This window comes from Equus quagga, chromosome 13 (genome assembly GCF_021613505.1).
Source record: "Equus quagga isolate Etosha38 chromosome 13, UCLA_HA_Equagga_1.0, whole genome shotgun sequence".
Lineage (NCBI taxonomy): Eukaryota > Metazoa > Chordata > Mammalia > Perissodactyla > Equidae > Equus > Equus quagga.
Window position 1 is genome coordinate 84,638,758 of NC_060279.1, and position 27,232 is coordinate 84,665,989.

General features: G+C 44.5%; 1 protein-coding gene and 1 pseudogene across 1 annotated transcript; both read right to left on the minus strand.

Moving 5' to 3' along the window:
• Positions 1 to 5,977: 5,977 nt before the first annotated feature.
• LOC124250778 (leukocyte immunoglobulin-like receptor subfamily A member 6) lies at positions 5,978 to 20,755 on the minus strand. Its single transcript, XM_046682965.1, has 7 exons — positions 20,702 to 20,755; positions 20,446 to 20,481; positions 19,970 to 20,275; positions 19,529 to 19,828; positions 19,028 to 19,309; positions 18,423 to 18,722; positions 5,978 to 6,306 (listed from the first exon to the last, which is right to left on the minus strand). The coding sequence occupies exons 1-7, from the start codon at positions 20,748 to 20,750 to the stop codon at positions 6,197 to 6,199; spliced, it is 1,383 nt and encodes a 460-aa protein (XP_046538921.1). The 5' UTR covers positions 20,751 to 20,755; the 3' UTR covers positions 5,978 to 6,196.
• A 4,551-nt stretch (positions 20,756 to 25,306) lies between these two features.
• On the minus strand, positions 25,307 to 26,341 carry LOC124250279 (leukocyte immunoglobulin-like receptor subfamily A member 6; annotated as a pseudogene).
• Between the last annotated feature and the right edge of the window lie 891 nt (positions 26,342 to 27,232).

The window sequence follows — 27,232 nt, forward strand, 5'->3', positions numbered from 1 at the left end:
GAACTCCACCCAGCCCCAGTCCTCTCCCCTAGGACCTCAGGGAGCCCCTTGCCCTGTCTGGGGGATAGCCGGAGACCTTGAGTTCAGTGGCAGCTGGCCGGCTGCTGCCCTACCTGGGATTCTCCTCTTTGGGACCCTCCTGGGGTTGTGGATGCTGGGTGGGGCCTCTCTGCTAATGGCAGGTAGAGACTTTGCCTGCTGCCTGGATGGAACTCCAGAGTTTCCCCCTGGGCCACGGAGCCTGCCGCTGGAGCTCCATCCAGCCCCAGTCCTCTCCCAGGAGATCTCTGGTAGCCCCGAGCTCTGCTGAGGTGAAAGCCTGATCAGTGGGGCCAGCGGCAGCGGCTGGTGGGCTGCTGCCCCATTTGGGATTCTCTCCAGGAGCCTCCTGGCGTTGTGGATGCTGGACGGGGCCTCTCCGCTAATGGCAGGTAGGGGTTTTCCACGCCGCCTCCGGTGTGTAACTCTGGAGCTTCCCTCTGGGCTTAGGTGTAATTGCAGGGGGCTTAGGTAGGGCTCTGGTCACCTGTTTCCACTGTCACTCCTCAGGTGTGCGCTCCCTCCTGCCCTTGGTGTGTGGTGATGTTCTGGGGGCGTCGCTGGAAGAAAGCCGCCTGCAGGTACTAGGCTGTTTGGGGGTCGGGGTCAAAGAGTTTTCACCTATCTCCACCTCCTCCCGGAGGGAAGTCCGTCTGCCTTCTGATGTATAGCAGCGTGGGTCTCTCAGGCGTCCTGAGATGCTATATGGATATCCTTTGTTAAGCGATGAATGTCCAATTAGTTATAGATTCGAAGGGGGAGAGACAAAGAAGACTACTCATGCTGCCATCTTGGATCTTCTCTTCAGGGAGACATTTTGATGGGGGGCTGGGGTCTTCTGAGGGACACAGCCTTAAGCTGCTCAACGTCATGCTAGGGTTTGGTGGTCTCTTAGTGCAGAGGTTTGGGTGGGCTTCTGCAGTTCTCACCAGGAGGCCTTCTCTGAGCAAGATAACTCCTTGTGGATCTCCATCTGTGAAGTGTGATGGCGTTTGGAAACTGGAGCATTAGTGTCTCATCCATGCACTCCACGAGATCCTTAACATAACTTCTAATTATTCTTTCAGTTTATAGGCTAGGTAGGAAGGTTGACAAGAAACAAGCAAAAAAGATAAATGATAGAAAATATTTAGATGGATACATGGACACATAAATATAAAATAGGCTTTGATAATTTGACCTAAGCAATACCTAGTAATACCAGGTAACACTGGGAGAGAGGAAGGGAATACTAAACTTGAGTTCTTATGAGAGATGTTTTGGAGGATGACCTGATCTGGCTGACAACCTGGTGCTCATGGAAATTGGGAATAACTCCTTCTTTCTTCTTTCCTCTGCATAGTGACTGTGGTCCCTAGTGGAGACAGGACATGTTCATAGTGGACATAAGTCCCCAGAAAAGGATTTATGCACATTCTTCCACAGAAATTCACTGCCAGAAAAATTCAGCACTAATTCAGCCTTTTGAAATCCAGGATAGATTCTACTTTGGAGAGATGATAAACTAAAGTTTCAGATATGGATAGAATTTTGTCAACGTCTCAACCAAGAGTGGCTGAGCCAACTCAACTTCAGCTTATGACTTCCAGTGAATCCTCCAACCTCCTTTACCTGAAACTGAAAGATTATCTTTACTCTACCAAAGGTTCCATGGTGACTCTCATTGACCTCTAGAAATCAGCACCATGGACAAAGATTCTCTTTTCTCCTCACCTCAGCTGAGGGTCTTCTCCTTCATGCATTTCCTCTCATACTGACCACATACTTTCCCCCTTGATGCCACCACAGGACTTGGCTGGGCTGAGTGGGAGAGTGTGCCCTACAATCCTGAGAAAGAAGGAGGGATCTTGTTAAAGGGGGATCATCAGCCCACATATCCCAGGTGTGGTCTGCAAGGGCTGACATCCCTTGAGACCACAGTACATTCCCTTCTGCCTGTGAGGAGGAGCCCACAGTGGCAGGGGACCCGGCTTTCCCCTTATCTGTCACCACCAGGGGCAGAGGGTCATTCTGCTTTCACCGGCCATTCCTGCTGATATGATATGCACACCGAAATAGCCCTGCAGCATGGGAGTTCATAGATTCAATGAAGAAATCAGTCCTTTTGCTGGAGTCCTGTGGGGCCTCTGTGTCCCAGTGTTCAGAGGCCCTGTCTTTATACAGGATGGTAGACATTGGCCTGCAGAGATCTCCCACTCCAGATGCTCACAGGGCTCCCCATGGAGACCATAGGACCTGGATCAGCCCGGATGGAGGATTGTGGGGGGAACTCCTGGAAAGGAATCAGACCTGAAGTGTCAGGGGAGCCCTTCACAACCTCAGCTCCCCAGCAGTTACTCAAAGGCCCTTCACAGACTGGTCACCAACAAATCAGACCCTCTGTCCTCCTATCAGGAGCCCAGGGGCTTCATTGGTCTAAAGCAGGAGGTGAGGTTGGGGACTCACTGCCTGTACCCGGTCCCATGGGCCACACCACAGCCCTGGAAGTGAGTTTCCTGTGAGAGTACATCCACTCACCTACACATAGAAACTTCAAGTCTGGTCTGGGGCCCTTAGTGCTGGGGTCAGATCTCAGGCTGAGCACATCTCTCCTCCCCAAAGAATTTCTGCCACAACTGAGCCTTCTGAGTCCTGGGGTGACAGTAACCAGGATCTGGCAGAGGAGGAGACCTCATCCCCTGCTTTTCCAAAAAACTCACAGAGGCAGAGAAGGGCAATGACTGCTGGGGATCTCCGTACTGGCTTCAGTGGTCACCACTGTTGCATATGACTTATAAAGAGGACAGAGCCTGCAGGCAGACAGATGCACAGGGAGTGAAAAGGTCTAGGCTGCGTGTGACATGTCATGGTTTCCTCATCGGTGGCTTCCTGGGAAGAGGAACAGCCCCTCCCAGGAACTTGATCTGGTCTCCCTGAAAGATGGAGCCAAAGACACAGCAGAGTCTCTGGGTCATCCAGACCATCTTAATTTCACTAGACCCCACACACTCTGTCTCCACTTTGTGCCAAACCAAATACAGAGAGTGACACTTATCCTAGAACATGAGGGTAAGAGGGTGCAAGGCAGGATCTAGGAGCCAGCCAATTTCAGTTCAACTTCTCACTCTGCCTTTTATAGAAGCTCTGTGACCTGAGGTAAATCACTTCTCTTTCCTGAGACTCCAAACATGCAAAATTTCTTCCTTCACTTCACCATCCAGGCATCAATGAGTGTTTACTGAGTAGTTGCCATGTTTATGCATGAGATATGTGGGTGAAGCTCACTAATTCCTTCTGTGGACTCATGGAGCTATGGTTAGTGACAAGAGGCAATACAGATATTTAGACAATGGATAATTTGGCTATAGTTTTGGTAAGTTGTAGAGAAAAAGAAAAACTGAAAGCAGAGACTCAGCAATAGGTAGATGTCTAGCAATCTTAGTGATGGGAGTGTGGGGAGCTTCTGGAGAAGGAGAGATGAAGCCAAGATAGAGTTAGGGCAAGTGAGATGAGGGATTGACATGCTTGACCAGGAAGAGGGTCAACTAGTCTAAGAACTGTGAGTAATCAGGTAACACTGCATCTGGGTCACACAGATCTTCTGTACCCCGAAAGTATTTTTGGATTTTTTCTTTCCGGTACCAGGAAAATTTTCAGTAAAGGAACATATGAACTGCTTGCTGTTTTCAGAAGAGCATCATTCTGTAGGGATTGTTCTGTAGGAGGACTGTAATGATCCTAAATAGTGATAAAACTTTATCATTAATCTAGTGATGTGTCAATCAGTATTCTAAGAGTGTTACAAGGATTTCTCATGTAACCCTTACTCAAACCCTACAAGAAAAATACATTCATAGTTGAGTGGGATGAGGCAGGAAGAAGTTTTCATCATTATCATGGTCTAGGAGGTTTGGAAAGGAGTCTCTGTGTTCAAATTGGCTCAGGGAGCTGCCCATGAGAAGGCACAAATGTGGTAATTACTCAGGTTGTGTGAGTGTCTGGTGAGGGGAGGTGGTCAACTGGGATGAGTTTGGTTTGTAGGGAGGAGCTGGCTTTGCTGGGGCTGGAGAGTTTAGCCCAGTTGGATCATCAACCTCAAGAATTGTCAGGTGGAGATAGATGGAATTTTCTTGAAGGAATGAGGAGACCTGTGGAAGGGTTTTGTGCAGGGGAGGGTCAGTGACAGATAAGCTTGAGGCCATGAGAATGAAACACATCATCAGGGAGTGAGGGTCAGAGGCAGAGGGCAGGAAGGAGGCTGATGATGTGGCACTAACAAGGCGTCTTGAGTCTTTAACTGAACTTGACTGCCGTGATGGACCAGGGTCATGGAAAGAAGGGCTCAGGGGCAGAACTGCTGAATTTACTCATAGTGTGTGAGGTGGGGGAGAGTGAAGAATTGAGGGCTCTTCTATGTCTTACTTGACTGGAGGAGCCAATGGGGCTTTAACAGGATGGATGACCCTAAGAGGAGAAGGAGGCTTGGGGAGATGTTTACAATACTGTTAACTGAATTACAGAGGGAACTATCAATTCCCTCCTGTCCTGGGTCTGTGGTTTTTTTTTTTTATCCCAAGCACTTCTCTCTGACTTTCTTGTTTGTATAAGCAGCAGCACCTTCTCTCCATCACTCTCCTTCAAAACCTCTGAGTCATTCCTGCCTCCTCCCTAGCTGTTGTCCTCCAGAAAATAACTCTTCATCTGATACTGTGGATTCTGTTTCCATGCTTTGGGAAATGCACTAGCCAGAGACAATTCACAGGTTTGTTTATGGTGTTTTTCTATTCTTCAGTTGATGGACATTTGGGCTGTTGTCACTTTTTGTCCATTGTAAACAGTTCTTCTATGAACACAGTTGCATAAGTGTTTATTAGAATATCTGTTTGCAATCATTTTCCTTCTCTTTGTTGTAGTAAGAGCATTTAACATGAGATTTACCTCTTTACAAAGTTTAGTGTACAGTATGGAATTGTTAACTATAGGAACATAGTTGTATGGCAGATCTCTATAATTTATCAGTTTTGCATAACTGAAACTTACACCTGCAAGGAGAATTTTTAGACCATATGCTAATTCTGGGTCTAATTTTTTGAGGAACGGCCAAACTGGTTTTCTGAGTAGATGAACCATTTCACATACTCACCAGCAGTGTATGCAAATTCAGATTTCTCCACATACTCACCAACACTTCTTTTTTTTTTTCAAATTATGGCCAAACCAGTGGGTGTGAAGTAGTATCTCATTGTGGTTTTATTTGAATATCCCTAATGACTAATGAGTTGACCATCTTTCATAAGTTTGCTGCCCCCTTGTATTTCTTTTTTGTAGAAATATCTATTCAAACCATTGGACTATTTTTTAATTGGATTATTTAATTGGATTGTTTTTGGTTGTTGAGATAAAAGTATTCTTTATATATTGTGGATAGTAGATCCTTATTAGATATATGATTTGCAAATATTTTTTCCAATTTTGTGAGTTGTCTTTTACACTCTTAATCATATTTTTTAATGCACACACATTTTAAATTTTCGTGTATTTTTTCATTTGCATCTTGTCCTTTTAGTGTCATATCTAAAAACTATTGTCAAGTCTGAGTTTATGAAGATTTACTCTATGTTTTTCTCATATTGCCACCTTGAAGTTGGCCATGAAGGGAGTATATGCACCCTAGAAACTGGAAAATGCCTTGAATCAGTGTTTTTCACGGTGGGTTTCTCAGGAGCAGTAAGAAATGTGCTATCACTTCAAACAGCAAGTCTTTATTCCAAGTCATGATATTTCCAAAGAAACTACACAGGTAGCATCTGATCAAAAGTGAAGTGCTTGTGGAGTCCAGAGAGGGCGTTAGGGCACCATTTTGGATTGACCTCTTTCAGGCTGGATCTTTGTTATTACAATTTATTGATTTATTAAAACAGATTGCATGTTCTGAAAGGAAAAACAGGTAACTCAACAGTGGTCAGGAAGAAAAGTTCCACAATTTAATGGAAGAAGAGTCTAGACATTGTCCCTGCACAGGAACAATGATTCCTCCACCTCGCAATGACCTGCAGACAGTTCACTCAGCATATGCCCCAGATGCCCTTCCAGAAACTACTGGGAACAAAAAATTTATTTCCAAGGCTCTACCAATCTGAACAATGCATTGTTCTCTCCTGGCTGCATCTTAGGGTCTTCATGGTCTGTGACAAGCTTGAAATAGAAGAATCCCAAGGACAACCAGGACCAAACCAGCCATGCCCATCCGGATGAGGTTCTCCACTGTGTAATCTTGGGGATGTGAGGCTAGAAATTGTGGACAGAAAGTTCACAGAGGTCAGGGAAGAGCAAAATCGCCCCAAGATCCTTGATTGTCCACCCAGGGCACCTGCCTCCCCTTGAGAGGACATGACCCTCTGTGCCACCTCCATAACTGAAAATTTCCCCTACTCACCATTCTTTGAGTCTGACTTGTTTTGTGATGTGCAGATGGTGTCAGATCCTTCTGAGAACCAAAAAACAAAAAACAAAAAAAAAGTGGGGATGGATGAGGAGTTGATGAATCTCAAGCCTTTCCCCTGTGATCTGGAGTCTTAAAATTCTCTCTGTTTCTCATGACATAACTTATGCAGTCCCTTCATAACCCTTTCTCTGCTTTGGAAGAATTCCCTCTGTTCTCATTGGATTCTTTCAACCTCCCTTTGTTTTTGAATTTAGACTTTGCTTCTGAGTCTCTTTGGACCAGAGTTTTGATGTGCCCCAAGAACTCAGAATTGATGAGAAAAATGATCTCCCAGTACAGAAATAATGGAGTTCTTGTATGCTCTCTTTTCATTCTGGGATGTGGATCATGTAAGCTAACTCTTCTAGGTATGAGAGCTTCTATTTATTCACCGACTGAGGACCCAGGATCAACAGATGAAGGGTTGGTCATTCATATATGTGAGAAAGAGAGGTAATTTAATTCATACAGCATAAGTTGTGTTAAACACATGAAATAAATTGGGTAAGAGGGAGGTAGGTCTGTTTTGAACAGTATCACAGTGAAGGTCATGCTTGGAGATGATATTTAAGTTGATGCGTGGATAGGAGAAGGAGCCTGAGGGGAGTCATGTGAAGACCCAGAGGAGGCACACCACAGGCTGCAGGAAGAGCTGGTACCCAGAAAGATCTCAGTCTGTTCTTAAATAAGGAATAAAGTCATGTCTGCGGGATGTAGACAGAGTCCAGAAGAGAAAGAAGAGCTGAGATTCAGGGTCTTAGTGCACTCAAGACAGACCAGAAATGACAGGACAGATGAGAGGGGCCCCATCACCGTCATCATCACCATCCTCCTCTACCTCCTCCTCCTCCTCGTTCTCTCTCTCTCTCTTTGGAAGAATTCTGTAAACCACTATAAGATTTCAAGGAGAGAAGACAAATCATTCAAATTTATGTTTGAAATATTTCATGATAAAATGCTGAGTAAGACAGTGGGTTGCAAGAATGTGTGAATTTCCCAGCTTCTTAGAAATTGAAATCATGCGATGGTTAATGGCATTCAATAAACAGTAAATGAATGAATAAAAGAGATAACATCTACACTCTCCATATCCTATATCCAGAACCAAGGAAGTCCACAGTTCGGGTTTTCAAAGCCTTAAAGGAACAGAAATAATGAGTGGTATTATAAAATTGGACGAGCACAAAAACTAGGTAATTCTGCAAATCTATTTTAACCAGTTTTAACAAAAAAAAGAAAAAGGAAACAAATTGTAGATCAATTATAATTATACATCTCCATGCAAAAGTTCTAATGAAGCTTATGCAAGTCAGAATGTATGAAACAACAATAAAAGTCATTCAGTGGGGTTAATATCCAAGTTTTTGATACTAAGAAGTCTTTATTTTTTTTGAGGAAGATTAGCCCTGAGCTAACTACTGCCAATCTTCCTCTTTTTTTGCTGAGGAAGACTGCCCCTGAGCTAACACCCATGCCCATCTTCCACTCCTTTATATGTGGGCCACCTATCACAGCATGGCGTGCCAAGCGGTGCCATGTCTGCACCTGAGATCGGAACCGGCAAACCCCGGGCCGCAGAGAAGTGGAATGTGCGAACTGAACCACTTAACCACTGCACCACCCAGCCGGCCCCAGAAGTCTTTATTTTTTATTAAGGTAACATTGGTTTATAACATTGTATAAATTTCAGGTGTACATCATTATATTTCGATTTCTTTTTAGATTACAGCATGTTCACCACCCAGAGACTAATTACAATCCATCACCATGTGCCTAATCATTCTTTTTGCCCTCCTTCCTCCCCCCTTCCACTCTGGTAACCACCAATCCAATCTCTGTCTCTATGTGATTGTTTGTTGTCGTTTTTGCCTTCTATTTATGAGTGAGATCATACTGTATTTGACTTTCTCCCTCTGACTTACTCTGCTTAGCATAATATCCTCAAGGTCCATCCATGTTGACACAAATGGCGAGATTTCAGCATTATTTATGGCTAAGTAGTATTCCATTGTGTATATATATAACATCTTCTTTATGCATTCATCCTTTGTTGGGCACCTAGGTTGCTTCCAAGTCTTGGCTATTGTTAATAATAATGCAATGAACACAGGGGTGCTTGTATCTTTATGCATTTGTGTTTTCCTCTTCTTTGTTTAAATGCGCAGCAGTGGAATAGCTGGATTATATGGTGGTTCTATTCTTAACATTTTGAGGAATCTCCTTACTGTTTCCCATAGTGGCTGCACCAGTTTGCATTTCCACCCATGGTGTATGAGAGTTCTCTTTTCTGAGACAACACATTATTTCCTGTCTTGTTAATTGTAGCCATTCTGATGGGAGTGAGGAGATGTCTCATTGTAGTTTTGATCTGTATTTCCCTCATCGTTGGTGATGTTGGACATCTTTTCATGTGCCTGCTGGCCATCTCTATGTATTCTTTGGAGAAATGTCTGTTCAGATCTTTTGCCCATTTTAAAAATTGGGTTGCTAGTTTTTTTGTTGTTGAGATGCATATGTTCTTTACATATTTTTGATATTAACCCCTTATCAGATATTATGGTTTGCAAATATCTTATCCCAATTGTTAGGTTGTCTTATCACTTTGTTGATGGTTTCTTCTGCTGTGCAGAAGCTGTTTAGTTTGATGTAGTCCCATTTGCTTATTTTTCCTCTTGCCCGGTCAGACATGGTACTTGAAAATATGCTGCTAAGACCGATGTCAAACAGCATACTGCGCATGTTTTTTTCTAGAAGTTTAATGATTCCAGGTCTTGCATTAAAGTCTTTTTATCCATTTTGAGTTAATTTTTGTGTATGGTGTAAGATGATAGTCTACTTTCATTCTTTTTCATGTGGCTGTCCAGTTTTCCCAATACCATTTATTGAAGAGATTTTTTTCCCCATTGTATGTTCTTGGCTCCTTTGTTGAAAATTAGCTGTCCATGGATGAGTGGGTTTTTTTCTGGGCTCTCAATTCTGTTCCATTGATCTGTGTGTCTCTTGTTGTGCCAGTATCTTGCTGTTTTGGTTGATGTATCTTTGTAGTATATCTTGAAATCAGGGAGTTTGATACCTCCAGCTTTGTTCTTTTATCTCAGGATTGCTTTGGCTATTTGGGTTCTTTTGTTGTTCCATACAAATTTTAGGATTCTTTATTCTATTTCCGTGAGAAATTGTATTGGAACTTTGATAGGGACTGCATTGAATCTATAGATTGCTTTAGGAAGTATGGACATTTTAATATGTTAATTCTTCCAATCCAAGAGCACAGAATATCTTTCCATTTCTTTGTCTTCTTCAGTTTCTTTCAACGATTTTTTTTAAAGATTGGCACCTGAGCTAACAACTGTTGCCAATCTTTTTTTCCCTTCTTCTTCTCCCCAAAGTGCTCCAGTACATAGTTGTATATTCTAGTTGTAAGTGCCTCTGGTTGTGTTATGTGGGACGCTGCCTCAGCATGGCCTGATGGGCAGTGCCATGTCCATGCCCAGGATCCAAACTGTCAAAACCCTGGGCTGCCAAAGCAGAGAGTGTGAACCCAACCACTCGGCCATGGGGCTGGCCCCTCAACAATGTTTTATAGTTTTCAGTGTACAGATCTTTCACCTCTTTGGTAAAGTTTATTCTCAGGTATATTATTCTTTTTGTTGCAATTGTAAATGAGATTGTATTCTTAATTTCGCTTTCTTCTACTTCATTGTTAGTGTATAGAAACGCAACTGATTTTTATATGTTTATTTTGTGTCCTGCAACTTGACCATATTCATTTATTATTTCTAAATGTTTCTGGCTGGATTCTTTACCATTTTCTATATATAAAATCATGTCATCTGCAAATAGTGACACTTTTACTTCTTCCTTTCCAATTTGGATCCCTTTTATTTCTTTTTCTTGCCTGATTTTTCTGGCTAAGACTCTCAATACTATAAGTAAGAATGGAGAAAGTGGGCATCCTTGTCTGACTCCTGTTCTTAGAGGGATAGCTTTCAGTTTTTCTCCATTCAGAATGTTTTTAGCTGTGGTTTTGTCATATATGGTCTTTATTATGCTGAGGTACTTTCCTTCTATACCAATTTTATTCAGAGTTTTTATCACAAATGGATGCTGTATCTTGTCAAATGCTTTCTCTGCATCTATTGAGATGATCATGTGATTTTTATGCTTCATTTTGTTAATGTGGTGTATCACGTTGATTGATTTGCAGATGTTGAATGATCCCTGCATCCCTGGAATAAATCCCACTTGATCATAGTATATCATCTTTTTAATGTGTTGTTGTATTTGATTTGCTAGTATTTTTTAAAGGATCTTTGCATGGATGTTCGTCAGTGATATTGGCCCATAATTTTCTTTTTTTGTGTTGTCCTTATCTCATTTTAGTATTAGGATAATCTTGGTTTCGTAGAATGAGTTAGGAAGCTTCCTCTCCTCTTCAATTTTTTAGAAGAGTTCGAGAAGGATAGGTATTAGGTCTTCTTTCAGTGTTTGGTAGAATTCACCATGGAAGCCATCAGGTTCTGGACTTTTATTTTTTTGGGGGGGGGGGTTTGATTATTGTTTCAATCTCCTTACTGGTGATTTTTCTATTCAAATTCTCTATTTCTTCTGGACTCAATTTTAGAAGGTTGTATGATTCTAAGAATTTATCCATTTCTTCTAGATTTTCCCATTTTTCGGTGTATAGTTTTTTGTAGTATTCTCTTACAATCTTTTGTATTTCTGATATGTCTGTTGTAATTTCTCCTCTTTCATTTCTGATTTTATTTGTTTGAACCTCCTCTCTTTTTTATTGGTGAGTCTAACTAAAAGTTTGTCAATTTGGGTTATCGTTTTAAAGAACCAGCTCTTCATTCCATTGATTTTTTTCTAATTTTTAAAGTCACTATTTCGTTTATTTCTGTTCTGATTTTTGTTATTTCCTTCCTTCTACTTATTTTGCACTTTGTTTGTTCTTCTTTTTCCAGTTCCCTTAGGTGCACTGTTAGATTATTTGTTTGGGATTTTTCTTGTTTGTTGAGGTAGGCCTGTATTGCTATAAACTTCCCTCTTAGAACTGCTTTTGCTGTATCCCATAAATATTCCCATTTTCATTAGTCTCCATGTATGTTTTGATGTCTCCTTTGAGTTCTTCATTGATCTAATTGTTTTCCAGTGGCATTTTGTTTAATCTCCACATATTTTTGGCTTTTCTGATTTTCTTCCTGTAGTTGATTTCTAGTTTCATACCGTTGTGGTCAGAAAAGATACTTGGTATTATTTCAATCTTCTTTCATTTATTGAGACTTTCTTTGTGGCCTAATATTTGATCTATCCTGGAGAATGTTCCATGTGCACTTGAAAAGAATGTGTATTCTGTGGGTTTTGGATGGAATGTTCTGTATGTATCTAAGTTCCTCTAGTCTAATGTGTCATTTATGGCCTGTGTTTCCTTATTGATCTTCTGTTTTGATGCTCTATCCATTGGTGTAAGTGGAGTGCTAAAGTCCCCTAGTATTATTGCATTACTGTCTATTTCTCCTTTTATGTCTGTTAATAATTGCTTTATATATTTAGGTGTTCCTGTGTTGGGTGCATAGGTCTTTACAAGTGTTATATCCCCTTGTTGGATTGTTCCCATGTCATGTCCTTTGTTATATAGTGCCCTTCTTTGTCTCTTGTTACAGTTTTTGTTTTAAGTCTATTTTGTGTGATATAAGTATTGCTACCCCAGATTTCCTTTCATTGTCATTTTCATGGAGTATCTGTTTCCATCTCTTCGCTTTCTGTTTGTGAGTGTCTTTAGGTCTGAAGTGTGTCTTTTGTATCCAGCATATATCTATATCTCATTTTTTATCCAGTTGGCCACCTTTTTCTTTTTGATTGGAGCATTTAGTCTATCGACATTTACAGTAGCTATTGATAAATCTGTACTTATTGCCATTTTGTTACTTTTTTCTGGGTGTTTTATTAGTTCTTCTCTCTTCCTTTCTTCTTCTCTTGCTCTCTTCTATTGTCGTTTGCTGGCTTTCTTTAGTATTATGTTTGGGTTCTTTCTCTTATTTTTTTTTATGTATTTATTATAGGTTTCTGGTTTCTGATTACCATGAGGTTCATATGTTATAACCCACATATAGCAATCTATATTAAGTTGACAATCTCTTTAGCTTGACTCATTGCTGAAAGCTCTACTCTTTTGCTCCCCTACATCCACATTTTGTATTTTTGATATCATATCTAACTTCTGTTTTTGGTGTGTTTTTTAACAGTTACTCTTTTACCTGGGAAGTAGGTAACTTTAGTACTTTTGTCTTTTGACCTTCATAGGTGTTGGATCTGCTACGTTTATTGTATATTTGCCTTTACCAGTGATCTTGTTGCTTTTTTTTTTATAAATGTTGTTTTTTTTGTTTGTTTTTATTTTTTTTTTCCTTTTTCTCCCCAAAGCCCCCCGGTATACAGCTGTACATTCTTCGTTGTGGGTCCTTCTAGTTGTGGCATGTGGGACGCTGCCTCAGCGTGGTCTGATGAGCAGTGCCATGTCCACGCCCAGGATTCGAACCAACGAAACACTGGGCTGCCGGCAGCGGAGCCCGCGAACCCAACCACTCAGCCACGGGGCCAGCCCCTCTTGTTGCTTTTTTGGGGATAATTTTATTATTCCTATTTGTGGTCTTCTCTTTCCCACTTAAATGGGTCCCTGTAGCATTTCTTGTAAGGCCAGTTTCTTGGTTATAAGTCCCTTACTTTTTGCATATATGGGAAACTCTTCATCTCTCCTTCTATTCTGAATAATAACCTTGCTGGGTAGAGTATTCTTGAATGTACGTGTTTTCCTTTCAGGACTTTAAATATCTTATGCCACTCTCTTCTAGCCTGTAACGTTTCTGCTGAGAAGTCCACTGATGTGGTTTCCTTTGTATGTAACTTGTGGCCTTTCTCTTGTGGCTTTTAGGCTTCTCTCTTTATCTTTAATTCTTGACATTTTAATTATAATGTGTCCTGGTGTGGGTCTCTTTGGGTTTATTCTGTTTTGTGCTCTGTGTTTCGTGTACCTGGATGTCTGTTTCCTTCCTTAGGTTAGGAAAGTTTTCAGCTATTATTTCTTTAAATAGATTCTCTATCTGTTTGCCTCTCTCTTCTCCTTCTGGGACACCTATAATGCAGATGTTAGTGTGCTTGATGTTGTTCCTGAGGTCCCTGAGATTGTCCTCACTCTTTTAAATTCTTTTTTTTTAATCTGATCAGCTTGGATGGTTTTCTCTAGTCTTTCATCCAGCTCACTGATCCATGCTTCTGTATAATTTACTCTGCTCTTGAGTCCCTCTAGTGAATTTTTCGTTTCCACTGTTGTATTCTTCTGGTTATTTTTTATATTTTCTGATCTTTGTTGATGTTCTCATTGAGTTCATCCCTTCTTCTCCCAAGATCAGTAAGCATCATTATTGCTTTTGTTTGAACTCTTTGTCAGGTAGATTGTTTATTTCTGTTTGGTTTAGTTCTTTTTCTGGAGTTTTGTCCTGTTTCCTTACTTGGAATGAATGCGTTTCTCTCCTCATTTTGTCCCTTTTCTGTGCTTATATCTATGTATTAGGTAGGTTAGCTACATCTCCTGATCTTGGAGAGGTGGCCTTATGTAAGAGATGCCTTATGAGGCCCAGCTGTATGCTTCCTTCTCTTCACTGGTTCCTGTTGTTCCAGGAGTACCACCTGTGTGGGCTACATGTGTCCTTCTGTTGTGGCAGGGTTGCTCTTGCTGAAGGTGCCCAGGGAGGCTAGGCTGTCCCCCTGTCTTTTGGATTGTAATGCTTAACTCTGGCTGCTATGGAGGCTTCAGTCGCTTTATCAAGTTTAGGGAGCCTCAGTGCAGTTGGCTGCAAGGTCTAATAGCACATTCCTGTTTCAGTTTTTCTGTTAAGTGAGTAGGCTCCCAGCATGGTTGGCTGATTGCCTCAGGGTCTTACAATTGCTGTAGGCCTCCAGCCTGCAAGGTTATTGTCAGCTGTCTCAGGATTGCTGCTGAGTGGAGCTGACCACAGGCATGGGAGTACCCAGTTTTTTCAAGCTTTGGAAGGTGGGGCTGATCCCCTATGTGGTTGTTTGAGAAGCACAAGTCTGTTGCAGCTGACAAACCCCACTGCACACTAGGCCACACACCCCATCAACACAGTCCTACTCCATGTGTGTACCCTGACCCACTGAAGTTGACCCAGTCATTCCACTGAAAAGACCTCCCACACCACCAATGCCCCCACACACTCCACCCACTCCTCATGCATGCCCTGCCCCACAAGTCAGACCCACTAACGAGGCTGAAGAGGTTCCAGGCACCTTGCTTATGCAGGCCCCAAAGTTGCCCAAGTGTTTGATCTTGGGTGGGGCAAGTCCCAAGGGCAGGCTGCCTTTCCTGGCTGAGCTAGATTAAATCAGTGCTCTAGTGGGTGGGGCAGACCCTAGACTAACAGGCCAGGAGAAGAACTCCAATGATGTCTGCCAGTCTCTGTGTCAGCACGCCTGTACTAGGTCTCAATATGGTTGCTGCCAATGTCTCAGTCCCTGGAGAGGTCGCACCTCTCAGTGATATGCACCCAGAGCCTATCAGGTGAGTCTCTTTTCACAAAAGGACTGTGCACCATTCTTTCTGGTGATTTTAGGTTGCTTTCTGAAACAGGTGAATTTATGCATGGGCCCTTTAAGAGCTTGCTTTCCTCTGCTTATATCTGATAGCATTTCTAGGGATATTCCCCTTTGCAGTTAATAGCCAGTAAAGCTGGATATTACGGCACTCATCTTGGTTATGCTGAGTCCAAAAGCTGCTTACTCCTAACTGTAGCTGCAACACTCCCCCACTCAGATCCCCTCTCCTTCAGGGAAGGCTGGGTAACTTAGGATTGCTCCAGGTCGACTGTGAAGCTCCATGGCTCATGAAGGTGGGATTTTTTTCTCTCCAGAAAGGATTTTTGGCTTCTTTCACTTCAGTCAGCACTGTCCCTTGTTGTGGGAGTTCTTTTTATCCAATTTTCAGTTCTCTCTCAGGGGCAATTGTTCCAAGAGTAGTTGTAAATTTGTTGTGCTTGTGGGAGGTGGGGAGTTCAGAGTCCGTCTATGCCACCACCTTGACCGAACTTCTCCTAAGAAGTCTTTTAAATATATCTCACCATGGTTAAAATTAAAGAGAAAACAATTCCAGAGATGTACCAAAGTCCAGAAAAAACATTCCTTATTTTTATGAAGATAAGGATATTTTTTTCTAATAAAATTTGAATGTAACAGAAAAATGGACTGAACATGGATAGGTCAAAAATAGATTTTTGATGTGGTTGAATTAAAATAATTTTGGCTAAAAATGACGATGTTTTCTTAAAGTGACACAAGTACATTGTAACAGTTTGCTTTGTCATCGTTATCATATGGCATTTCATGCAAATAAAATTGGCACACAATGTGGAAATAAAGAAGTGAAATTTCAATTATCTTGAGGTTGATATACTTATTATCAGTAAATCAGAGATCAATTGAAAAATAATTCAAAGTCGGATAAACTGTAGTAAGTTAATAGGATATAAAATTAATGTAACCAAACCAATATCATTGTTATCTGTATTAACTATTATTTAGAAATTATAAAGAAATCAAAGAGTTTCTTCATAATTTAATAAAGTCTATGAATAATTCTTCCACTGTGAGTGTAGACAATTTTATGAATAAAACTTCAAAATGCATCTGAGGTCATTAATAAAAGTCCTTTTAAACATCTTTTATAATAAAACTTCATATTAATAAGAAATTGTTCTCCAGAATGAATGTATAAATTTAATCTAAACCCAATGAAAATAGTAGTAGAACTGCCTATTTTTAAGTCATGAAAATTTTTAACTTAAATTTGAAAATTTATATAGGCAAGCATTGCTGTAAAAATTCTCAGAGAAGGAGAGAGCAATAATAGAGGAATGTGCACAGAAAATGCAGAGTAGACAGGAACTGAACACAGACATGGTATACAGTAATCCAAGTGACTGCAGTGAACCATGCATGGTCCCTCCTTACTCTCAGGTGTGCACTGAGTGGCATGGAGGCCTCCAGGTGAGCACAGGAGGGTCATGCAGATTGGTACCCACAGGCGGGCATGTTTCCCTTTATAGGAGAGTGTCTAGTGCAGGCTCCACTGGCACCCAAAACAGATCCCACCTTGCCTGAACAGTTTTCTCTCCTGGTCTGAGAGGGCTCAGGGACCCCTCATAGATGAGGATGAGGAGTTTCATCTAAGGGTCTCTTAGGAATAAGAAATAGGAGCTGCCAAGGGAGTACCCTTCTATCCCTTCTGCAACTCCCCCAGCCTGCCCACCTCCATCAGTCCAGCATCTTCCCTGGATTCCAAGTCAGTCCTGGACACCAAATGCTGCAAACCTTCCCCTCTCCTTCTACTCCACACATTTTCCAAAACTGGTCAAAACTGGGTTGAGATGCTCAGTCAATGGGGATTCCAAATCTTTGCAGTCTCCACAACACTATGTCTTCTCGCTAAGGTGAGATTCTAGGCCTGATGGATAAAAATCACATGAACTTGATTCCTGTCTCCCTCAGCTTTTTAATCCTGACAAGGTCAGAGTTACTGGGAGAAGCAGGACAGGCACAGAGAGGGCTGGACCAGAAGCAAGTCTATGATGAGCCACTTTCCAGATACTCCAGAAGGTTGAAAATGAAGGGTCCTCTGGATGTCATGGCCAGGCCACCCCACTTACTCAGATGGGGAAAGACTTTCTCATATGTTCAACCTCCCAGGAGAGCTGAGCCAACACAGACTCAGTCCCATCTCAAAGGTGCCTCTGTGGGTTCTCCCCATGCTCCTGTCTCCTGGTGTTTAGTGATGCTGTGATTATGATACAAGGAAGTCAGTGGGTGGGGACCTTTGTCTTGAAACCTCAGTCTAATCTCATTTCCTCCAATAAATGAGAAATGAGAAACTTCAAATCTTCCTCATTTCACTGAGTCTCATTCCACCCCTCTCCCTTCCTCAGCCACGTCTGAGACTGCAGGGATGGGGTGTCCCAGAGGTGACAGCTTCCCACCTATATCCCCCTCTCATGGGCTGGACCCTCATCTATGAAACGTCCCCTGTGCTTCAATTATTTCCACCATGTCTCAGACTTTCCTCTGGATAGGGCCCAGAGAAGAGCTTCTGAGCTCAGAGTGGACATGGTCAGCGGTTCCCCACCAGAGACCAGGAGCTCAGGGCCCAGGGACCTGTCCAAAATCACCATCTGAAGAGTCACTGAGACTCCCCCAGTGGATCTCACTCATATATCATAAACCAAAGAGGAGGCAGGTGAAGGGGGGCTGCCATTTTCCCTCTTCAGTCCAGTTGCCCCTCCCACAGGGTGGATGCCCAGCATCTCCCTCTACCATGACTGTCCATGCATCATCTGTCAGCCTTACAGCCCCTGTAGCCCTGTGGTCCCCTGGCATTTCTGCCCACCTCCTAGCTCCCCTGGGAGACAAGCCTGTCATTGAGCATCTGAAGGGGCATCACACCCTCTGAGAAACTCTCAGAACTGCCCTGCATAATCTGTGCTCCCTCTAAGCAAAGGGTCTTCAGTGACTCACCAGTTGTTGAGATGGGTCCTGTGGGTGGGGGACTGGGGTCCCCAAAAGGTCCTGAGATTGAAGACAGGAAGGGAATAAGGGGCTGGGACTGACCCCGAAGTCCCCACCTTACTCAAACTCTTCCTTTGCATCTGCCCCATGCTCCCCCCTCAAGACTGTCCCACTGTCCACCTTGCACCTTCTAGATACAGGTGAGGAGGAAGGGGGTGGGCAGGGTTGGGAGGGACTCTGAGGGGAAGATCCAGAGATGACCTTCACTCTCATCCTAGCCCAGAATATCTCCAAGACAGGGCCCCAAATAGAACAAGGGGACAGAAGGGACAAGGCTGGGGCTCCTCACCTGATACTAGGAGCTCCAGGGGGTCACTGGGGAGTGACAACAGGTAGGGGGAGGTGCTGTCTGAACCGTAGCACCTGTAGGTCCCCTCATGGTCTGAGGTCACAGGGTTGATGGTGAAGTTGGCCTGAAAGGGTTCATTGGTGTCCTCCAGATGAAGGTGCTGATGAGGAGCAAGTGACCCTTCCTTGGACAGATGAAAAGTATCCAACCAGATCTCAGAGCGACACTGCAGGGTCACCTTCTCTCCCCAGGACACTGAGGGCCCCGGCTGGGTGGAGAGGGAGGGCTTCTCATACATTCCTGGGGAGAGGAGAGTTGTGATGTGTAGAGAGCCTTGTCTCCCTTATACCCTTGACCCTGAGCTCAGGGACCACTGTCCTTTCTCCAGGGACTCTGTCAGTGACTCCCTCTCAGCTCCTCTCAGTCACTCTGGACGGATCTCTTTTATCTCCTTGCCCCTCACTCCCCCTTTCTTACTCACTCTCCCTAGACCACTGCCCTTTCTCAGTCCCTGCTCCAGGACCCTCTCTCTGGACCCCATCACCACCAGGGGAGACCCTGGGCCCAACACCCTGAGCTGACAATCAGGACATGGGGCTCCTCACCTGTGATCATGATGTCCAGGGGTGCACTGGGGGCCGACCACACATAGGAGAGGTTGTATCCACTGTAGCATCTGTACTGGCCCCCATGGGTGTGGTTCACATGGCCCAGGGGGAAGCTGGGGCTGTGCTGCCCGCAAAGATGCTGGGGGGGTGTGAGCCCCTCATCCTTGGTCAGAGCGAAACTATCAAAGCCGGCCTCTGAGTGACACTGGAGGGTCAGGTTGTCTCCAGAGAGCACCAGCGAGCCAGGCTGGGCTGAGAGGGAGGGCTCCCTGTACACACCTAGAGAGAAGCATCATAGGGGACACATACCCAACATTTCCTACTGGGGCCTTCAGTGATATTTCTCACTGGTCTACCCCCCAAAACATTGTGCTCTGTGGTTCAGGTCCCAGAAGGCCATGTCACTGAACCCCATCCCCCATAGGGCTTTACTGGGCACACAGCTTAGGTCAGTCATTTTGGAGCCCCAGGAAAGAGATAGGTTGTGGGGGCCCTCACCTGTGACCTCAAGATGTAGAAGATTGCTGGGGAGTGACCACACATAGGGGTAGGCTTTGGAGGAACCATAGCATTTGTAAGTTCCTCCATGGGAGGTGTTCACGGGGCCCACAGGGAAGAGGGCCTGCCACCTCCCACGATAGGTCCTTGATTCCATGTGTTGTGGCAGGTCCACTGCTCCCTCCTTCAGCAGATGGAAAATGCCCAGTGTGGACTCTGAGCTACAGGTTAAGAACATGTTCCCTCCTTTTGCCACCACAGGGCCTGGGTGGGCTGAGAGGGAGGGTGCACTGTACACTCCTGAGGGAGAAGGAGGGAGCTGTGTTAAAGGGGGGACCGTCAGCCCACATACCCCAGGTGTGGACTGTGAGGGCTGAGGTCCCTGGATTCCACACTTCGTTCCCTTCTGCCTGTGAGGAGGAGCCCACAGTGAGAGGGGACCCAGCTCCTCCCCCTTATCTGTCACCACCAGGGGCAGGGGGTCACTGCGCTCTGACCAGCCATTCCTGCTGGTGTTGTATGCACACTGATACAGCCCTGCAGTCTGTGAGCTCATAGATTCAATGGAGAATCTGGCCTTGTTGCTGGAGTCCTGTGGGGTCTCTGTAACCAAGGGTTTAGAGACTCCACCTTTATACAGATGGTAGACATCAGCCTGCAGAGACCCCTGACACCAGATGGTCACTGGGCTTTCCCTGGTGAGCATGGGTCCTGGGTCAGCCCAAATGGAGGGTTTGGGGGGTGCTACTGCAAAGGAATCAGACCTGAAGTGTCAGGGGAGCCTTTCTCTCTTCAGTTTCCCCAGCCATCACTCAAGGCCCTTCCCAGACTGGTCACTTCAGCCTAGACCCTCTGACCTCACTCAAGCTTCCTGGGGGTTCAATGGGCTGCAGCAGAGGGTTTGGGGGAGGACTCACCTGTCTGTACCTGGTTCCATGGGCTCCAACACAGCCCTGGAAGAGATTTTCCTGTGAGAGTGTATCCACTCACCCACTCATAGAAGCTCTAACCCTGGTGGAGGCCCTTGAGTTTGGGGGTCAGATCTGTGGCTGAGTAGAGTCTCCCTCCACCAAGAAGTTGCCTCCTCCACTGAGCCTCCTGAGTCCTGGGGTCTCAAGACCAAGTCCTGGGAGTAGAGGCAACCCTATCCCTCTTCTTTTCCAAAAAACTTACCAAGGCAGAGAAGGACAGTGAGGGTAGGTGTCCTGGCTTTGCCTCCCATGGTCCCAGCTGTACAGACAACTTTAAAAGTCCACAGAGCCAAGGAGGACAGACAGACACACAGGGAGTGACAAGATCCTGGCTTCATGTGACACGTCACAGGTTCTTCAACAGCAGCCTCAGAGGAAAGGGAACAGCCCCTCCCAAGTCCTTGCTCTCTTCTCCATGAAAAATGGAGCTGAGAAAACAGGCTTTGGGAACCTTCCAGACCAGGTCTGAGGCTCTCCAGGCCCCACATGCTCTCCCTCTACATCCTACAAATTTTCTTGGTTCCTTCCACCATCCCAGAATCAACCAGGGTTTATCGAGCAGTTACCATGCCCAGGCATGAGATTTGTTGGTGAAGCTGACAGATTCACTCCCTGGGCTCATGGAGCTCTGATTAGGGACAACAGAAAATACAGATATTTAGATAATGGATAATTTGGCTATAGTTTTGGTAAGTTGTAGAGAAAAAGAAAAACTGATAGCAGAGAGACTCAGTAACTGGTGGACGTCTAGCAACCTTGGTGATGGAGTGTGGGGACCTTCTGGAGAAGGAGAGAGCAAGACAAGGTATGGTTAGCACAAGTGTGGTGAGAGGCCAGCATCCTTGATCAGGAAGAGGGTAAACTAGTCTAAGAACTGTGAGTAATCAGGTAATGCTGCACCCTCTTCACAGAGGCTCTTGTGCACCCTGTGAGTATTCTTGGATTTTATCTTTCAGGCAATGGGGAAATTTTCAGTAAAAGAATGTAAGAACTTATTGCTGTTTTGAGAAGAGAACCACTCTGTATGGGCTATTCTGTAGGGAAGTATTGATATAAACACTGATAAAACTCCATCATTAATCCAACCCCTAGATGATGAGACAATCAGTAATCTAAGTGGTTTATGAGGAATTCTCATGTAACCCTTACACAAATCCTACAACAAAAACACATTCACAGTTGAGTGGGATGAGGCAGAAAGAAGTCTTCATCATTATCATGGTCTAGGAGGTTTAAAAGGAGTCTGCTATGTTCTAGTTAGCTCAGGGAGCTGCCCATGAGAAGGCACAAGTGTGGTAATTACTCAGATTCTGTGTGTGTCTGGTGAGCGGATGTGGTCAACTGGGATGATTTTGGTTTTCAGGGAGGAGCTGGCTTTGCTGGGGCTGGAGAGATTAGCCCAGTGGGATCATCAACGTTATGGATGGTCAGGTGGAGACAGTTATAATTCACATGAAGGAGGGTGGATGCATGAGGAAGGGCTTTGTGCAGGGTTGGGTCAGTGACAGATAAATTTGGGGCCATAAGAATAAAATACTTCATCAGAGAGTGAGGGCCTGGGGTATGAGGCAGGAAGGACAACGATGGGTTGGCATCAACTAGTCATCTTGAGTCTTCAACTGAACTTCACTGTCATGATGGACCAGGGTCACAGAAAGAAGGGGCGTAACTGTGAATTTGTTCATTGTATACGAAGTGGAAGAGAATGAGGAATTGAGGGCTCTTCCACTCTCTTCCTTGCTAGACTAGTGGAGCCTATGGGGAGAAGGGAGAAGGGAGGTTTGAGAAGATGTTTATAATACTGTCAACTGACTCACAGAGGGAACCACGACCTCCCTCCTGTCCTGGGTCTGTGGTTTTGTTTCTCCCAAGCACTTCCTTTCTCTGACTTCTTTGTTTTCATAAGCAGCAGCTCCTTCTCCGCATCACTCTCCATCAAACTTCTGAGTCATTTCTGCCTCCTCACCACCTCTTGTCCCCCAGACCCTGACTCTTCATCTGATACTGTGGATTCTGTCTCCATGCTTTGGGCAAATGTACTAGTTAAAGACAATTCACAGATTTTAAGACAAGAGGGGACATTTATTGACAGTGTACTTTGTGCAAGTAACATGCCCTCTCCTATTTTCCTTTTTGCGGGAAAAAATGATCACAACCTCAGTTCTCAGGGTTGTTGTAGGGTCAGTAGTGTCTGAGACATGGAAGGGTCTCGATCTGATGTCTTTTCTATGACATGATTAAGACATGTGCTGTAAGAGACTTATGGTAGGAAGGGATACTTGGAAGTGTCCAAATCTGCCCTCCTAGCCAAGTAACAATATAAATGAGAAGCCACATCACATCCATGGTCGAATTGCAGATAACCAAAGACTTAAAGGATGCAAGAATGATGGTGCTCATCCTGGATTCTATACTCTACCAAATCAAGAGCGAAGGCGAAAATTTCACCAGTGGATTCGTTCCTAAGCTCTATGGTACTTGGAGCATCTCTGTGCTGGTGAGGATTTTACCACAGATAAAACTCCACAGGAACATGGGGCAATTTCTTAAAGTACAAGAGATTTATAGGGAACCAGGTCCTTTTTACTTACTTTTCTTTTTATTGATGTAAAATCCACATAACACAGTATTGTCCTTAGTAAAGCACATAATTCACCGAAATTTAGTAAATTCGCAATGTTGCAACCACCACTTTCCTCTAGTTCCAAGAGATTTTCATCACCCCAAAAGAAACATGAAGCTTGTCTCCACTCCCTCCTCCAGTTCAGGTTCTGACAGACACAAATCTGATTTCTGTCTCCATGGGTTTTCTTCTTCTCTCTGTTTTATATAAATGAAATCCTACAAAATGTGATCTCTTGTGTCTGGCTTCTTTCACTTAGATTCATATTTTTGATGTTCATTCACACTGTTGTGTGTATCCGTACTTCGTTCCTTTTATGGCTGAATAAAAGTTCAACGTGATGGAGATAGCAGATTTTGTTTATAAAAGGCAGTCCAGAGCAAGAAAGTGTGTATAGGCGTGGATCCAAACCTGCCATGTGGTATGTACCTTCATGTTATAGGGGTGAGAAAAGAAAGAAGGCAATCGAGGAGAGTCAGCAGTGGCAGGGAGGGAAAGCACCATGGTTTAATAGAGGAAGAATCCTGACTGGAGACACCCAGACATTTTCCTGCACCCAAACCATGTTTACCTCCTTGATATTCTCAGCAGAGAATTCAACCAATATATGCTGCAGATTTCCTTTCAGAACATCTTGGGTCCATAAGATTAATTTTCAAGTTTCTACCTCATTGAATTGTGGGTTTGTTCTCTTGTTTTTACCTCCTGGCTGCATCTTAGTTCCTTCTCTGGCTGTGCAGAGCCTGAAATAGCAGAATCCCGAGGACCCCCAAGATGAAGCAAGTCATTCCCACCTGGATGAGATATTCCACTATGTAGTCTTGAGGATGCGAGGCTAGAAATTTTGGACAAGAGATCACGGAGGTCAGGGCAGATCAAAATCACCCCAGGATCCTTGGATGTCCACCCAGGGCACCTACCTCCCCTTGACAGGTCATGACCCTCTGCACCAACCCCATAACTGAGAATTACTCCCGCTCACCACTCTTGGGGTCTGACTTGTTTTGTGATGGGCTTATGGTGTCAGCTGCTTCTGAGTGAGGAGTCCCAAGTCCAGCCTTTCTGTGTGTTCTTGGTTCTGACCTTATCACAACATAAGTTTTATGTGTTCCCTTAATTAACCCTTTCTCAGCTGAAGCCAGGTTTCCTCTGGGCTCATTGGATTCCCCAGGCTCCCTGTGTTATGTGAATTCAGGTCTCCTTTCTGAGTCTCATCTCAGTGGAACACACTTTGGTGGTGCTCCAAGAGGTCAGAACAATTTTCTCTCCGATTCAGAATTAATGGAGCTCTTGTGCGTTCTCTGTTCAATCTGGGATACAGGACCATATAAGCTGAATCCCTTGGAGATGAGTCTCCTCTTATTCAAATCTGAAGATCCAGGATCCAAGGATGAGGGGTTGGTTGTCATGGGCTCTTGATGTCAGGGGTATAAAGGGGTGAAAGTCTGGGGCTGCCCCCCTTTTCACTCTAGCTCAACCAGTTCCCTGGGTGTTTCATCATCAATTTAATCTCTCGTTAATAATTCCTCAAGTGGTTGGGGATATCTACAATGTGGTATATGCGTGTGTGAGAGTGTGCATTTATTATATTTGTATATATTTTACATATATACACATACAAACATATATACATTTATACATATAAACACATTCATATATGTGCATATTTTTTCCAAATGGCAATGTTAAGTCAGTGATTCATTAGCACAGTGTTTCAGATTTTCTGGAGTGTGAGTGAAGTTGAGTAGACCAATAGCAAACACATAAACCCACACCAGGTGAAATACATTAGTTAGATGGATAAATATCTTAAACTGAGGATTATATATATTTATGTTTATACTTATAATATATGTGTACACATCTTTATGTAAATATATGATATATCAGTAAAATTCTAGATATATGTAAGGTAACTGTAGATATGTGCATGTGCACATACATATATAGAGAAGGAGTATTTAATAGGTAAGGAGAAGGCAGGACTGTTCTGAGCAGTGTCATCAGTGAAGATCACCCTTGGAGGTCACATTTAAGCTGATTCCTGACAGGGGAGAAGGGGCCTCAGAGGAGCCACTGAAGACCTTTCTCTCTTCCTGTGTCTCAAGCTCTCACTGCATCTCACTTTCTGTGTGTCTCTGGACTCATACATAGTCCTTGCGATCCTGTCACCTCATCATCCCCCTAAGGACCAGTCTCAGGCCCTGAGTCATTCATGGCCAAGAAAGTGATTTCCTCACTTGGCACCAGGAGCTCCAGGGGTCACTGAGATGTGACCACACCTGGGGTTTGTTTCTGTAACAGTCAGAGCATGTGAACATCCACCTGTGGCTCAGGGATATGGGGCCCACAGAGATGGGGCCTGGAACTACCCATTGGGATGTAGCTGTGAGTCCAGCATCCAGGAGGGCTTGTGTTCTACTTTCTTAGTCAGAATGAACCTGTAAGATCCTCCTATGACCCACACTGGAGGGTCAGGTATCCTCCTGAGGTCACCATAGGTCTTAGCAGGGCTGAAAGCGTGGCTTTGCTGTAGGTTCCTAGGAGAGAAGGAGAATGAGGCTCACAACTCCATCATATCCCTCAGGGCTGGGATGTGAGAGGGGACACACCTCTCAGAGCAGACTCCCTTCCTGAGGACAGAGCCTTGGGCTGGGACCCAAGTCTGTCCTTTCACCTGTCACCATCAGCTCCAGGGGGGTCACTGTGCTCTGACCAGTCAGTGTGGCTGAGATAATAAGAGCGATAGCTCCCTGCGTATAGATCTGTCATGTGTAAGATGGAGTACTTGGCCTTGTACCTGGGCTCCAGTGAGTTCTGTGTATCTCAGAACTCTGTGCTTCCCTCTTTATCCTGATGGTACTCCTGTGCCTCCAGGGTCCTCTGACACCAGATGGTCACGGGCCTCCCTCAGGGGATCACAGAGCATGCACAACATAGACGGTAGATTTGAGGAGGGTACCTGGAATGAAATCAAGCATCGGGTCACGAGACATTCTCTACCCCAAGTTCCCCAGCTCTCAGCCCCCAGACCCTCCAAGACTTCCTCCACCTCTTGGCCCAACAATGCTGTTTTCCATCCCCACTGCCCAAGGGTGGCCCATTGTCCCCAAAAGGTGGTTGGACCTAGCACACATGAGGATGGACTCACTTGCTTGCACTTGTCTCCTTAGGCCCACACTCACCGATGGGAGAGAGTTCCCTGTGAGATTTTCCCATGAATACTGAGCAGAACTTATCTTCCCCATGAGTCTCCTGAGTCCTGTGGTCTCCTAACAGACCAGGGTCTGGCTGTGGGGCAGTGTCCCTCCCTGACTAGGTCTTCCTGTCTGCCTCCTCAAATCTCACTGAGGCAGAGCAGGACTGTGAGGGTGGGGATCGTGGTGTCTCCTCCCACTTGCCCTGGCTGTACAGATGGAGGACATCACAGTGCCTGGAGGGACAGATAGATACACAGTGTGTGGCCACTTGGAGAATGGTTGTCCCTTCAAGGGGTTGCCATGTCAGCAGTCTCACAGGAACAGAAGCACCCATCCCCAGGAGCCTAGTTCTTGTTTCCAGGTTGGAGCAACAAACAGGTGTGGTGTTTTCCTGAGACACTCCTTACAGGTGAGGGGGACCCAGGGCATGTTCTTCCCTCTCAGAGCCTCTTCAACTAGAATCTCCTTTATCCTCAGGCCATCCGTCATTACATCCCTCTGAAGTCCTCACCATGGATGGTGGTCATCTCAGACCCTGAAGATGATTCAAGGCTGATGCATGCTCTTGTTGCACTGCAGAGCTCAGATCAGCAGAGACACACGTTCAACATCTAGCTGTACATTTCAGGTCAAGGTTATTGTGATGATGAGTAAAAAGAAGAAATACAATGAAATAAGGGAAGACAGCATCCCTCCTCTCCTGGCCTCTGAGTATGGGCTTTCTTTCTGCTTTAGCCCCCTTCATGGACTTCTTTTTTTTCTTGCAATAGCATCCACTCCTGTCTCTCTTGGAACAAACCTCTGAGTCATTTCTGCCTCCTCATACCCCTTGTTCCCTTAGGCAGAGGTCTCTCCCTCATCCTGAGGTCCAGTCTTGAGATTTAGGGGTCAGTGAGTGGATTAATGCTCT